General features: G+C 42.3%; 1 protein-coding gene across 1 annotated transcript in view; it reads left to right on the forward strand.

The window, feature by feature from the left end:
- Positions 1-14659, forward strand: part of LOC136620115 (oocyte zinc finger protein XlCOF7.1-like) — an 80683-nt gene extending 66024 nt beyond the window's left edge. Inside the window, exons 16-17 of the mRNA XM_066594835.1 lie at positions 7994-7998; positions 11843-14659. Coding sequence (XP_066450932.1) covers positions 7994-7998; positions 11843-12719 — 882 coding nt within the window. The 3' untranslated portion in view covers positions 12720-14659. The remainder of the gene's footprint in view (positions 1-7993; positions 7999-11842) is intronic.
- Positions 14660-15335: the final 676 nt, after the last annotated feature.

Raw genomic sequence — 15335 nt, forward strand, 5'->3', positions numbered from 1 at the left:
ATGTTGCTGCATAACCTCAGAACTGGTGTAAATGAGCGGAGCGTCCTCTACAGGATAGATTCCGAGCATTTTATGCAGCAAAATGATGTGTAAAATACTTGGTCGAATGTTGATCCGTACTGATCGACACTTGAGCAGATCCTTCAAATTTTAGGGTAGATTGGTTCAGGTTTTGTAAGATTTTGGGACTTTCACCTGGATAGCAGATAAACTAGGAGACTTGTTTTCTTTTCTCATCACTTATTGTGTGATTCTTGTAGGAAAGTTACGGAGAAATGATGAGTGGACTTGATAAACCCAGATCAGTGTCGGTAAATGGTAAGAGCCTTTCAAAAATCTCGATAAGCTTTTATGAAGCTAATAGCAAAACCATTTGTTACTGTCCATAAAAAGTGGGTGCTGACAGTCGACATCCTGGTCAGGCGACGACTTACAAACCATGCAAACATCAAAAGGACTGGGGCTCTCCGGATATAAGCTGTTTATTCCACAGACGTTTTACAACATTTTAACCATAGGTGGATTCCATCTCCAAAAGCCAAGGCCGAAATCTGCAGCCCAGCTGTTTTCTGCTGTGGCTATTTAGATTCTGGTCCAGGAATTCACACTCGGATTTAGTCTTTTTCAATGGGCAAATCTGTGTGTGAAATAACCCATGTGGATTTTACATGGAAAAGGCCCCAGTTCATCCCAAAGTGCAGACAGCGGACGATGCGCATGCGCACCTCTGCTACATTCACTTCAATTTTGTTATACTGCAGCAGATGCCTTACGTGGTAAAGAATAGTGTGAAGATAGTAGTGATTAATGACAAATAGCAGACAGGACTGGGACAAAGACAATCACTGAGACAGACATGTAAGGGGAGGCGATCACCCATAGTATTATAGGTTTGAGGGTTGTCAAATGTTGACACTTTATCATTAAGCTTTCTAAATAAATGTTCTTTTATCATGATGACATTATTATGTTATTGTAATGTGTGTGACTTCATATATACATGTAGTAGTCTTGTATAAGGCCGCCTGCAGACAGCCGGGTCGGATCTGGCTGCAAGAATTCTCGCAGCAGGACCCGACCCGAGCGTCTACAGAGAGCAGCGTGGGCACTCACCTCTCCTGCGGCCCGGCTCTTTCATGTGCATGCCGCGATTTGTTTGCCGCGTGAGATTTCGCGCGGCCATCTTTATAGGATTGCTTTTGTTAACGCAATCCTATGGCAGCTTCCAGGGGCGGAAATTCCGCAGGAAAATGCCGCCGCGGAATTTCCGCCCGTCTGCAGGCGGCCTAAAGAGGTATATAGTATCCTGATCAGAGGAGAAACAGAACAACACTGAACAGAGCTGAAAAGGAGGAGAGGAGCAGCCAACTGACTGGTTTAAGCGTTTACGCAAATTGCAGTGAAGAAGTAGAGTTGAGAGAGAAGAGTCTTATAGCTACACCCATCAAACACTGATCAGGGAGTATCATGAGTGACATCCCAACTGCTCCCATCATTAGACATGAACGCTGGCTAAAGATAAAATTAAGATTGGCTTTATCCCTCTCACTGTGCCTGTTAGTCAATAGAAAAGAAAAGGTAGACAAGCAATATGCCCCAATAACTTCCCTATGCAAGTAAGTGAGAAAGAGGGCAGCGGTCCTTAGACACCAAGGGGAAAGCCGCAGAAAGGTAAAGCAGCAGCCCCTAACTGTCGACAAAAAAGAGGACTCAAAAGAAGTTCACTACTTGCATTCAAATTAAGGAGCAATAAGGTATTACACAAGAGTCAATTTATCTTCCAGAATAAAATACATTTTCCTGATTTCTTCAACACTACCTTCTGCACCTTATATAATATACATACATATATAATATACACACATATATAATATACACACATATATAATATACACACATATATAATATACACACATATATAGTATACACACATATATAATATACATACATATATAATATACACACATACATGCACGCTATCTGTCAAAAGTTTTAGGGCACCTCATTTTTTCTAGTTTTTATTGATATTCACATAGTTTAATGTCTGAAATAAACTTCGAAATGAAACCAGTTAAGACAAATAAAAATAATGGATTAACTTTGAAGAGTCAAAAATCTTACATTTAATTAGGTGAAATTTGCATTCAGAAATGTCTTCCCAACATTGTTACAGAAGTTCCCACAAATTTGCTGCACTTGTAGATTGCTTTGCTCTCCCCTTTCTATTTAGGTAATTCCAAACAAGCTCAATGGGGTCTAAGTCTGGAGACTTTGTAGACCATTTCATTCTTTGAAGCCTACTGTCTTCTTCTTGTCTTCTTAATTACTTCTCACATAACCTAGAAGTATGTTTTGGATTATTATCTTGCTGTAATATGAACCCTTGACCAATTAGGCGTACACCAGAGGGTATTGCATGGCATATCAAAATGCTGCAATAGCCTTTTTTTGTCTAGTTTGTCAATCACCCCATGCAAGTTGCCAATTGTGAATGCAGCAAAAGGGCCCCAGACCATCACGCTTCCTCCTATATGTTTGACAGTTGGTGTCACATACTCGTGAACCATCTTTTCACCTACTCAACAGCGTACAAAAACCCTGGGTGATGTACAAAAATATGTCAAATTTTGATTCATCAGTTCATAAGAACTTGTTCGATTCTTCAGTAGTCCACTGGAGTTGCTGCTTGGCCCAGGCAAGTGTTTTTATTAATTTTGCAATCTTAGCATAGGCTTGCTTACTGATACTCTAGCTGTCAAACCTGCAGATAGAAGTCTTCTCTTCACAGCTAACATGGACACTTTTTTGCTACATTAAGCTGTGACTGAAGATTTTGAGCTGTGAGGTGCCGATTAAACAAACTATTGACTCTCAAAAACTTGTCATCTGATTTTTGTAGTGGCCTTCGGTCTACCAAACCTCTTCTTGTCAGGAAACTGTACTGACTGCCACGATGGTTTGCTTGCCAATTTCTCTGTAGGACAGACCTACACTTCTATGGGTTATAATTGTCTGTCGTCTTTGGTTAATTCCCTTATTCTAGCCATTTTTATAGCAATGTGCTCTCTTCGGAAGAGCAAAACTATCCAAATCCTGACCTAAAGGATGTTCTAATGCAGTGTGCTCCAACACTAGTTATATAGAATCAGAGAGTTTGAAAGTAATATACAAAAGTTGAGACAACTGTAAGACTAGTTTGCATCATATTTCAAACCATAATTTGCTTTCTGTGCTGCATTGCAGATGTTCTTGCTGTGGTGCCTGAAAAAAACCCTTTGGATAAAATCATAAATTCTAACTATTGTTGCATTTTAGGTTAAAATGTCGTTATATTTTTAACTTTCTTTTGAATCTTTCAACAATTTTATGGTATTTGTTGGAATTGAACTGTGGTATTGCCAAAAACAACAGGAAAAATTCTTGTTCTAAACCTTTTGACTGGTAGTGTGTGTATAATATAAATATATATTTATACCCTGCTTATGGAATAAGAAAGAAAGATATTTATATAATATACTGATATACCTTTCTTTGTTTCATTATATTATTTTTTTATTGATGTTAATATTGGTTACATATAATCTTTCCACTAATCTACAAATCATGAAAACAAAATAAGAAAACTAATATCTTCCACAAAATCCATAGAATCCTGCTGTTTCACTTACCATCTGAACATCTCTATCTTTTCCGTACATTCAGCCTATTCTGCTGACATACTATCAATTTTGTATTTCTTGAACATATGAAAGAAACACACTTTCTAACATTTTGTTTGTCACTATTTTTCAAGTATAATAAGAAAAACAGGGGAGAGGTTAGGGTTAGTAAGGGAGTGGAAGGGGGGAAATGTAAGGGGGGAAAACAAGATTGATCTCTGTACCTCTACTCTATCCTCTTGTTCTCGGTCTTTGAGTAATTTTTGTATTTTTCTTATCTTTTTATCTTTGGTTATTTTCCTTGTACTTCTGATTCAAGTATTCATGCATTTAATACACCATTTCCACTCTTCCTGGAAAGAAAGTAGCCAATTATTTTTTATTGAAATTTTTCATAAGAGCAGTGCTTATAAATTAATTCAATTACCATATGTACTTGAGTATAAGCCTAGTTTTTCAGTACATTTTTTTTATGCTGAAAAAGCCCCCCTCGGCTTATACTCGAGTGAGGTAAAAAAAACAGCAACAAAAAACCCGCAATACTCACCTTCCAGCCTGCGTCTGTGTCCCCAGCACGATGGTCTTCCCGGCGGTGCAGCAAGCTGCTTGAGAATTCTCCCCGCTGTCATCTTCCTGCTTAGCTTTGAATTCCTCCATCGTCAGCGCTGTGTAGGTAAACGCTGTGATTGGGTCGATCGCCGGCCAATCACAGCCAGCGCTCGATCATTCACAGCCATTCAGTGGATGACATCACTGAAGGGCTGTGATTAGTTAATTGAGCACCGGCTGTGATTGGCTGGCACTCGATCCAATCACAGCACTTACTTACACAGCGCTGATGGCAGGGGAATTCAAAGCTGAGCAGGGAGATGACAGCGGGGAGAATTTTCAAGCAGCTTGCCACACCGCCAGGGAGACCATCGCGCCGGCGACACAGACGGCAGCTGGGAGGTGAGTATTGCATTTTTTCTTTACCTAGTATATACTCAAATCCATATAGGCTTATACTCGAGTCAATAAGTTTTACCAGTTTTTTGTGGTAAAACTTATTGACTCGGCTTATACTCAGTCGGCTAATACTCGAGTATATACAGTACTTGTTTTATGGAAGGGATTGTGGGAGATCTCCAACTTCTAGCTATCAAATGTTTGAGTGGGAGAAGAATATGGGCTGTAAGAGTTCTGGCCTTGTTTGGGATTGAATCTATACCCAAGAACAGCACTGCTAGTTGCGGGTTTAGTGGTAGCTTTATCCCCGTTAGACTATGCAGTAGTTTGAACGCCTCTTCCCATAGGTGGGTAACCTCTTTGCATTCCCAAAAGATATGTATTAGGGAGCCCGATAACACAGCCATTCCAGCATGTCTTTTTAGTTCCCGGGAATAGTCTAGCCAATCTGTTGAGGGCAAAATACTATCTTCTGACAACTTTGAGGTGAACTTCCAATAAATTAGCCCTTTTTGGGCTCCAAGAAAGCCTCTTGTCCATTGGGTTGGGGTGAATTTCCATCTAGAATCTCTTTCCTAGTTCAGCATATGAGCTTTTTGAGACTTCTTTTCCTCTTCCATAAATATGTTTCAGGGATGTTTGGGTCGGAATGGGATGAAATGTATGCATATTGTGAGAAGGTGACCGGCAAAGTGCTGGAGGGCAGATATATCTCGCCTAGGATGCTCTCCTATGAGGCTTTGGGGAGCGATTGGGCAGATACGTGCCACCGAGCAGCCTGGGCTCGGTGGAGGAAGCCGGCAGTATAGTGTTAGTAGCATTAAGCCACTAACACGGTGTAGTATGTAAGTGGCTCCAAGCCACATAATCCGGGCCGGCTTTTCCTGGAGTGACCAAAGTGAAGGGTGGGATGGTCACTCCCACGTACCAGGCCATATAAAGCCTGGGCCTACAGGGCCTAAGAGAGAGCTGAGACCTTTGCAGGTCCGAGAGTCCTGGCTGGCGGTGTGCAGGAGCCATTTGTTTACCAGTACGTAGACAGGGACGCTACATGTATAGTAAGTGCTCAGACGAGCAGGATTTATGTTATGTTTGCCTGATGTTAAGGCCTGTATTTTGCTTTTGTTTGCTTGGAAATAAACCCAGGCAAAGCCTGGACTAAAGACTTTACCGCAAGTGTCATTGTCTCTGACTGCTTATGCCCAGGTTGCTACCGATCCTAAACGCTAATCCCTCACAATATATAGTACTGTTGGCACTAATACATCAAAGGAGTTGTGACTAGAAATAAAGCTCTTTATCCTCTGGTACTGGAACACCCCTGAGCTTTGGATATCATATTCCACTCTTAATTCTTCAAAGCTTTTGATTTTATTTCCTGCTGTCAGGTCTTTGATATATCTAATGCCTTTCTTTCTACAGTCCCCCATTCTCAAGTCACTAATGATAATTTCCAAGCTTTCAATTGGCAGAGGGACCACTTTTCTTGGGGAAGAATCTTTAGCAAGTCGTAAGACCTGGAGTCAGGCCTCAATCAAGAATTGTATTGTAGGACTAACTGAGATATTTAGCGACGGGGCCAAAGCGTACGTCAGGAGCATAATCTTTTAGGGTATTCCTCCTATAAGTTGTTGTTCTAGATTTGGCCAGCTGATGTCACATGGAGACGAATTCCAGTTTTTGGCTTGTTTGAGTACAATAGCATTGTAATGCCGAAATCTTAGATACTCCCATCCCTCCTCTCTGTCTAGGGGCATACAGTATCAATGCCGCCACTCTTGGCTGTTTATTACTCCAAGTAAAGTTCAGTGGCTGTCTTTGGAATTGGTTTATTAATTTTGAAAGAATGGGAACTATCATTGTACGGAGAATATAGAGGATTTTGGGTAATAGCATCATTTTGTACAGAATTATTTTACCCAACCAGGATAGCTCTGTCTTTGCAAATCTCTTTAACTCTTGTCAAGTCTAGAAAAGGTTCTATGCCTAAAAGAATAGAACGAATATTCTCTTGATTATGTATTAAGGCATCAGAATGAATCGTACATTTCTTCTTTGTTTATCCATGAAGACAGTGAGGGTGCAGATGTCCTGCTCTGGTGCTAGTATCTGTTAGGGCCAGTAGCTCTCGGGGGCTCCGCGCCCATACCGCCGGTCCTATCACCCTGGCTGCAGTGGTGCGATGCAGGGTAGCCCCGGTCTTGGTGACCTCCCCTGGCCGCCTTAGTCCGGGACGCCGGCTCTGGGCACGTGCGCCCATGCTCAGGGGCAGACGCCTAGATAGCTGGGTTGCTGGGACGTGTCGAGGGCCATGCCGCGTCCTCGTTGTCATGACTCCAAGGCATGCTTGCTTTGTCCTCTTGTCTTTAGCAGGCGCAGGGGGCTTTTCTCCTAGCATCCTGTAATTGGGTCTTGCTGCTGTCAGGCTTCCCCACCCCAATCAGCTGCTGGGGCAGGAGTTCTGACAGCATTTAAACTGCTCAGTTTCCTTCAGATTTGCCAGTGTATGTTTGGTCTCCAGCTACACCTGCGTATTCCTGATTTGATGCTCTGCTGTGACTTGCTTGCTTGGACTCGACTTCACCTTCGCCTGACCCCTTGTACTACGCTCTCTTCTGTTGCCGACCCGGATTGTCTGACCTGCTTCTGTGTTTATTTGTTTCCCTATATTTGTCCGTTAGTCTGACTCCCTCTAGTATTGTCTGTTAGTTTGACTCCCTGCCCCGCTTCCCTAGTGAGCCTAGGGATTGTCGCCCAGTTGTCGCCCTGGGGTACAAGTATGTAGGGACAGGGGTTGCGGGTGGTTTAAGGGACTTCCAGTTACCCGGACCCCAGCTTCCTGACAGTATCCACTCCTTGGTCAGCTATTACATTTAAATCTCCCCAAACTATTGGCTTTTCTGGATCTTTTAAATTTTTCTCATGACTTTGTTTAGAAATCTGACCTGTGATGAGTTTAGAGCGTAAATATTCACCAGTGTCATCACTAACCCATTAATTTTGTACACCAGAATAAGCTGTCTGCCTCCCCATCCACCTCAAAGTTCAGCCGCTGGAAATCTTCTGAATCTCTGATGGCTACTCGGATGCCCGCTTTCTGCCTTTCTGCATTTTCCATGTTAATTGTGGGATGTTGAGGGCAAAAAAATTCTTCTTGAAGTGTGTTTCTTGAGCACATATCACTGCTGCGTTGACTTTTATAGCCTCCTTCCAAAAGGTTGATCTCTTGAAAGGTGAATTCAAGCCTTTTACATTAATTGACAGGAAGTTTAAACCCATGGTGGTTTCTTTAAGTTTTGCTGGTGCTTCTGATTTTTTTGTCTTCCTTTGGTTTCCTTTATGTGAACAAAGGATTTGCTGGTTAAACTTTCTCTTGTAGAATAGAGATCGAGTGATTTTTATGATAAGAATCATTCTTGTGGGAATTGGGGATGCAATAACAAACTTCTATGGATTGAAAATGGAGGCATCGGAGGTGTGCACTCCATGATGCCTTCTTCCCACCTGAGTCTATTCTTTGCCCATTGTGGGAAAGATCCACTTGGAGGAAAGAACGTTTGTCCTTTTTTAGATTTGTGACCTCATTTTGTAATGCTTTGGAACTTGAACTTTTTCATCTAGGTCTAATATCCGCTTTAGTGTAGTGTGTTATGAGATTGCCTGCTCTGAGGCTTATTTTTTTGATCTGCTTTGCCACTCTTGCTTAATATGGGCTGAGACGTCTACTGCCTTCCAGGCCCCAACTCTGAATAGTTTTCATCCCTTCTTCAGGGTTAGGAATGACGTTGGTTCTCCCTTTTCTGGACACTATCAATTTGACAGGGAATCCCTCACTTGTACAGAATTTTGTTTTCACTGAGAATATTCGAAATTTGGGCAAGTTTCCTTCTAACAGTCATGGTTGGTTGGGACAGGTCTGTGAAAAGCTTGACATTTTCCTATGGGTGCAGGAGGATTTTTAGCTTACTTGCTTTGTACATCAGTAAATCCTTTACATGGTAGTAGTGAATGTGCACCATTATGTCTCTAGGAAGATTCCTGGCAATAGCCTTTGGTCGTGGCAGTCTATGTATCCTATCTATAGTGCATTCTATCTTTAAGGTTTCAGGTAGAAGGTCTTTTAGACTCTGCATATACTCTTTGTGCATTGCCAGCTGCACTGTCTCCGCTATCCCTCTAATTTTAATATTGTTAAAATCTTCCAAGTCGGCCATCTTACTTTTTACTGCCTCAAGCTCTTCCTCTAACCTGTAGTGATCATCTATCGGGTCATTGTGAGAACTGGTCACTTTGCCATTTTGTTTTCCAAATGGTTAATTCTGCCTCTTATCTCTTCCATAGAGGAGTTAATGGATGCATGCATAGCTTTCAGCTCTCTCTGCAGAGACCCCTTCACTGCCAGAGTCATCTCCCTTATAAAACATTCAGATGCAGCTTTATCAGTGCAGCTGATGCTAAGAATTTGGTTGTAAGGACTGTGGATGTGGAACTACTGTGTCAACCTGACAGGTAGGTGAAGATCCAATCCAGCATAGCTGACAGCCAACCCCAGCGTGGTAGGTAAGATACCAGATGAACAGCCCCGTATATGGATGGAAACTAGGGAAGGTATCTTGCCCTGAACTAATAACCAGGAGAGGGAAACTCCTGCCTACAAGTAGAGTACCCGTCCCGATAAGGAAGATCCCATGGTCTTCCTCTAGGCGCTGACTTACCCAGGCGGGCCAGAACACCTATAGGACAAAGATAGAACAACACCGGGGAGTACAGAAACAAAGGAGCAACAAGCGGACAAGGATAAACAGAGAAGCGGACAACAGGAATAACAGACCACAGAGTACACGAACAAAGAACACAGAACACAAGCAGGATGCAAGGTAACTGCCGAAGCAGCGGCTGGACAGGACATGATGGGAACAAACTCTCAACAACACTGCAGCAAGGTCTGAAAGGCCCAGGGCAGCTATATAGGATGGTGATTAGAAAAGGAGCATCAGCTGAACAGGAGACCAGAAATTATTAACTCTAGGAGTGCTGAAAGAGTGAATATAAGCTCAGGAAACAGAGAGAATGGGACAACGCCCATATTGTGTCTGAACAGTGCACCTAATATGGGTATTTTTCCTGCACTCTATAATTTATTGTTTCCTCCTACACTCTCTTCTTTATTGCTTCTGTGTTATGTGAATGTGTCTCCAAATGAGGTTTTTCCCCGTCCTCCCTTTGATACTGAGGGTGCCCTTTCATTTGTGTGGCTCTGGGTTATTGCAGCATTTGCACTGCTTCTCTCCTCTCTTTCTTGCTCCCAACACCTCTCTTTCTCCCTTCTCACTGACAGATCCAGCATCCCTTTTTTTCCCGGGGTTTTGAGGATACGCAGCAGCCTCATTGTCCCTCTTTTCCGCTGCTCCCTCCCTTTTCCTCCCCCTACCCCCTGCTCTATTGTGGGCGCCATCTTGCCTGAGAGTGTCAGGGGATTTGAATTCTCCCAAGGATATTCTGCTTTTTCTATGCCCCTCTGCACTTTCAATGCATGGGAGGCGAGAGACTCGGAAAAAGCCTGCTTACCCTGCTTCTGTTGCAGGAAAACCCCCAAGCCCGCCACCTCTGGGATCTTTTGCATGTCAACACCTGCCGTCTGTAGCTGTTCTCCTGTCTCTCGCGCCAGAAAAAACTTGGTCAGGCGCTGCAGTCCCTTTGTTGACCTCTTCGGCACCACTGCTCTTCTTCTGCCCTCCGGTGAGTTCAAGTTCTCTACTTTTACTTTCTCTCATCACTTGTAAGGTCCCAGGTATCAGAGCTCTCTACTTTGCGTCCTCTCCTGCCACCATCCACATCACACTCCCCCTGATATACCTTTCTGACAACATTATAGTATCTGTTACAAAGACCATTTACAGTTCAAAACAGGCTTCTACTACTGAAAGATGACTTAGGGCCCTTTTACACAGAACAATTGTTGTTCAGATTCTTGCTGGATTGTGTGAATCTGAATGATAACATTCAATGTAACCAGTGACTGAACGATAAATGATAATTTATTGCTGTAAAGCAGGCCATCGTTCATCTAAATATGACTGCCTGTTTACTGTGAATGGAGGTGATCTCTGGCCTGCTCCATCTCATTTCAATGAGCGATCATCGTTCTTGTGTGAAAACACAGTAGCAATAATTGCTAGGACATCTGTTGGGTGCATTCAAGGGATTCTGTCATAAGTATTGTGCATTAAAAGCTCCAACCGCCACAGTGCTACCCGGCACATATAACACTCACTGGAAATAAGTGTGTTTAAAAAGAGCAGAATGTCGGTTAGGTCAAAAACGTATTTTATTTTCTGGTGCCGTGTATGCAAATGACCTGCCTCGAGTCCCAGAGGCATTGAGTCACTGCATCCTGTTCTTTATTTACACCCCTGCCACAACTTGGCTGCCTCCCCCTGCTTCAGACGTTAGCTCAAGTTGCGGTGTGGACCAACGCTATGGCCGGAAATTAAAATGCGCACTAAGGTCTAGATGTGCACACCTCTACTTCAGTGTCGCATTACACTAGCTCTAGAAACTGAGTTCAGCTGATGCAGAAGATTTCCCGTAAGAGTTCAGATGGGCATTACTACAGGACAAGAAGACAAGCAAAATAAAAGGAATTATGTTCTGGGACCTCTGCAGACAAAATACAAAAACTGTAATGTTTTCTTTGGTCTTTCATCATTGCTTTTACACAAGTGCATGTGATTTAATTACTAAAATGGTACATTATCCTGTTTTCCTGCATGTCTATTTGCTTTGCTTCCTTACTTCTTCCTGTAGTCTTAATAAGCTTGATTGGTTAATCATTAAAAAAAAAACATCAATTATTTTGTTTCAGAAAAGAGGAAACTTTTATTTATTTTCTTCTTAGGTGAAGACTGGATGAGAAGCTTCCAAGAACGTCTTGTATCTCTATTTCCTGAAGTAGAAGAAAACATACTATTTGATTCACTAACTCCTAGTGTACCCTTAGTATTTCACAGTAGAGATCTGTCCACTGATGGCACTAGTGACAAGAAACCTTCATTTAATCAATCACTGATTGACAAACAAAGAATTGGGCATAAACAGGGAAAAACATTAGCAAGTGGGAAACCTTTTAAAAGGAAATCTAATCTTTCTTTACATGAAAGTATTCACAGAGATGAAAGACCGTTTTCATGTACACAATGTGGGAAATATTTTGCCCATAAATCAAATTTTATGAGTCATCTAAGAACTCACACAGGAGAAAAGCCTTTTTCATGTCCTGAATGTGGTAAATATTTTAGTAAGAAATCAAGTCTTGTGGGACATTTAAGAACTCACACAGGAGAGAAGCCATTTTCATGTTCAGAATGTGGTAAATGTTTTAGTCTGAAATCAGATCTTCATAAACATCAGAGAATTCACACAGGGGAGAAGCCATTTTCATGTCCTGAATGTGGGAAATGTTTTAGTCTGAAATCGGGTCTTCATAATCATCAGAGAATTCACACAGGAGAAAAGCCATATTCATGTTCAGAATGTGGAAAATGTTTTAGTCTAAAATCGGATCTTCCTAAACATCAGAGAACTCACACAGGAGAGAAGCCATTTTCATGTCCTGAATGTGGTAAATGTTTTAGTCACAAATCAAACCTTGTGGGACATCTAAGAACTCACACAGGACAAAAGCCATTTTCATGTTCAGAATGTGGAAAATGTTTTAGCGTGAAATCGGGTCTTGATAAACACCTGAGAACTCACACAGGGGAGAAGTCATTTTCATGTGCTGAATGTGTGAAATATTTTAGCCTGAAATTGGAACTTGATCAACACCAGAGAACTCACAGAGAGCAAAAAACAATTTCATGTTCAGAATGTGGGAAATGTTTTAGCAAAAAATCTAATTTTGTGGAACATCTGAGAACTCACACAGGGGAGAAGCCATTTCCATGTCCTGAATGTGGGAAATGTTTTAATCAGAAATCCAAAATTGTGAGACATCAAAGAACTCACACAGGAGAAAAGCCATTTTTATGTTCAGAATGTGGGAAATGTTTTAGTGAGAAATCAAATTTTGTGCGACATCAGAGAACTCACACAGGTGAGAAATCCTTTTAATGGTCAGACTGTAGTAAGTTTTACAGATCTGTAGCTTAATTGTGAGATCTGTAAGAGGGTAGGGCCTTGACAGGCAAAGAACAGAGCTAGTAGCAGAGCTGCCAAAACAAGGTCAAGGCAGGCAGCAAGCAATAGCATAGTGTAATAAACAGAGTCGATGTCAGGGAAGCACAGAGGTCACAGTAGTTGAGAATCAGAGCAGGAGTCAAAAATTGAAATACATATATGGGGGCTTTGTTACAATAGCTAATTTTGACCAATTGCTTAGGTATCCTCTATGAAGGGAAAAGTGAATAATATAAGCAGAGTTATGCAAGGCTTGGTGGAGGATGGAATTAGGGAGCTCGTAATTTCCTTTTAAGACTGACAGACATAAGAAAACATGTTTTTCTTCTTTCATTTAGCCGCACTTTATGGAATATCTGGCTTATAGTGTTTCTACAGACAGATACTTCCATCTCCACTTTGGACCTTTGGTGCTTCTTTAGATTCATCATTTATGTCTTTGCTGAGAGGGCTAGGAAGGTAAAGACACCTCTTCCTGTGGTCAGAATAGGTGATGCCCTCTCAGTACGCCAATAGCAAGAGGCTAAGGAATTCCTGCAGAGAAACAAAAACAAGTTCCCTGACCTGCCGGGTCGCACTCATGTCAGAAAGCATGACAAAATAAGCGAACCGGGGCTAAAAGTAAATCTTAAACCATACAGGATACGGGAAGCAAGAAGAGACATAGTTGCTATCGAGGTTAAGCACATGATGAAGCTAGGGGTAATAGAGGAGTCTAAAAGTGATTGGTCAAGCCCAATTGTATTGATTCCTAAATCTAATGTCACTTGGAAATTCTGTAATGACTTCAGAAAGTTAAACAAAATCTCCAATTTCAATGCTTACCCCATGCCAAGAGTTGATGAGCTAATTGAGAGACTAGGTAATGACAGATACTTTACCACTTTTGATCTCACAAAAGGATTTTTACATAAACCTTTAACTGACTGAGCAAAAGAGAAAAACCTTTTTCCACCCCAGTTGGTTTGTTTAAATACAAAAACATGACGTTTGGTTTACACAGGGTACCAGCTACATTTCAAAGGATGATAGACTGAATTCTGAAGCCCCATCATGACTATTCCCTGGCATACCTAGATGTGGTTATTTAGAGCTCAGATTGGGAAAGTCACTTTGGAAAGGTACAGGCCATTGTGGATGACATAAGGGATGCGGGCCTAACAATAAACCCTGAGAAGTGCATGGTGGGCTTGGAGGAAGCCACGTAACTTGGCTACATTATTGGCAGAGGTGTAATCAAGTCTCCAGTTAATAAGGTAGAGGCCATACTGAGTTGGCCTAGACCTTTAAGCAAGAAGCAAATCAGGGCTTTCTTGCACCTCATGGGGTACTACTGCAGGTTTGTGCCAAATTTAGCCTCCATATTGGCACAGTTGACTGACTTGACTACAGGTTGGAAGTCAGCAATGGTGACATGGACTCCTGAAGCAGAGAAGGCTTTTCACAGCTTAAAGTCTGCTTTATGCCAGCAGTTAGTATTAGTTACCTCTGACTTTACCAAACAATTTGTGGTGCAAACAGATGCTTCAGATGCAGGTCTGGGCGCAGTGTTGTCCCAAACGATAAATGGTGAGGAGCTTTCGGTAATATATTTGAGTCGAAAGTTGTCTCCTTCAGAAAGGAATTATGCCAATGTAAAACAAGACTGCTTGGCAGTGAAGTGGGCGTTAGAAGCATTAAAATATTATCTCCTCGGAAGAGAGTTTAAGCTGGTATCAGACCATGACCCCTTGACATGGATGAAATAGAATGAGAGAAATGCTAGAGTGACAAGATGGTTATTGTTACTCCAGAACTTCATTTTTTCCCTCGAATATAGACCAGGGAAGTCTCTGGGTAATGTTGATGCCTTGTCTTGGGTGCATTGTTTTATGGGTTAAAGGGGTTGTCCCGCGCCGAAACGTTTTTTTTTTTTTTTCAAACCCCCCCCCCCCCCCCCCGTTCGGCGCGAGACAACCCCGATGCAGGGACCTAAAGAAAGCTTACCGGAGCGCTTACCTTAATCCCCGCGCTCCGGTGACTTCTATACTTACCGGTGAAGATGGCCGCCGGGATCCTCTTCCTCCGTGGACCGCAGCTCTTCTGTGCGGTCCATTGCCGATTCCAGCCTCCTGATTGGCTGGAATCGGCACGTGACGGGGCGGAGCTACACGGAGCTACACGGAGCCCCATAGAGAACAGGAGAAGACCTGGACTGTGCAAGCGCGTCTAATTTGGCCATTAGGCCATTTTAGACGGCGAAAATTAGACGGCAACCATGGAGACGAGGACGCCAGCAACGGAGCAGGTAAGTATAAAACTTTTTATAACTTCTGTATGGCTCATAATTAATGCACAATGTATATTACAAAGTGCATTAATATGGCCATACAGAAGTGTATAGACCCACTTGCTGCCGCGGGACAACCCCTTTAAGTTCCCCAGCCCTCCGGTCTGGAGAAGAGGGAAGGGGGTGTGTGGACATGTAAATGAGAAGGTGCTGGAAGGGTTGTATATCTTTTTCAGACCCCTAGCCTGAGCTCATTACTGAGACATAAAAGACTGAAAGGC

Source organism: Eleutherodactylus coqui, chromosome 3 (genome assembly GCF_035609145.1).
Source record: "Eleutherodactylus coqui strain aEleCoq1 chromosome 3, aEleCoq1.hap1, whole genome shotgun sequence".
Classification (NCBI taxonomy): Eukaryota; Metazoa; Chordata; class Amphibia; order Anura; family Eleutherodactylidae; genus Eleutherodactylus; species Eleutherodactylus coqui.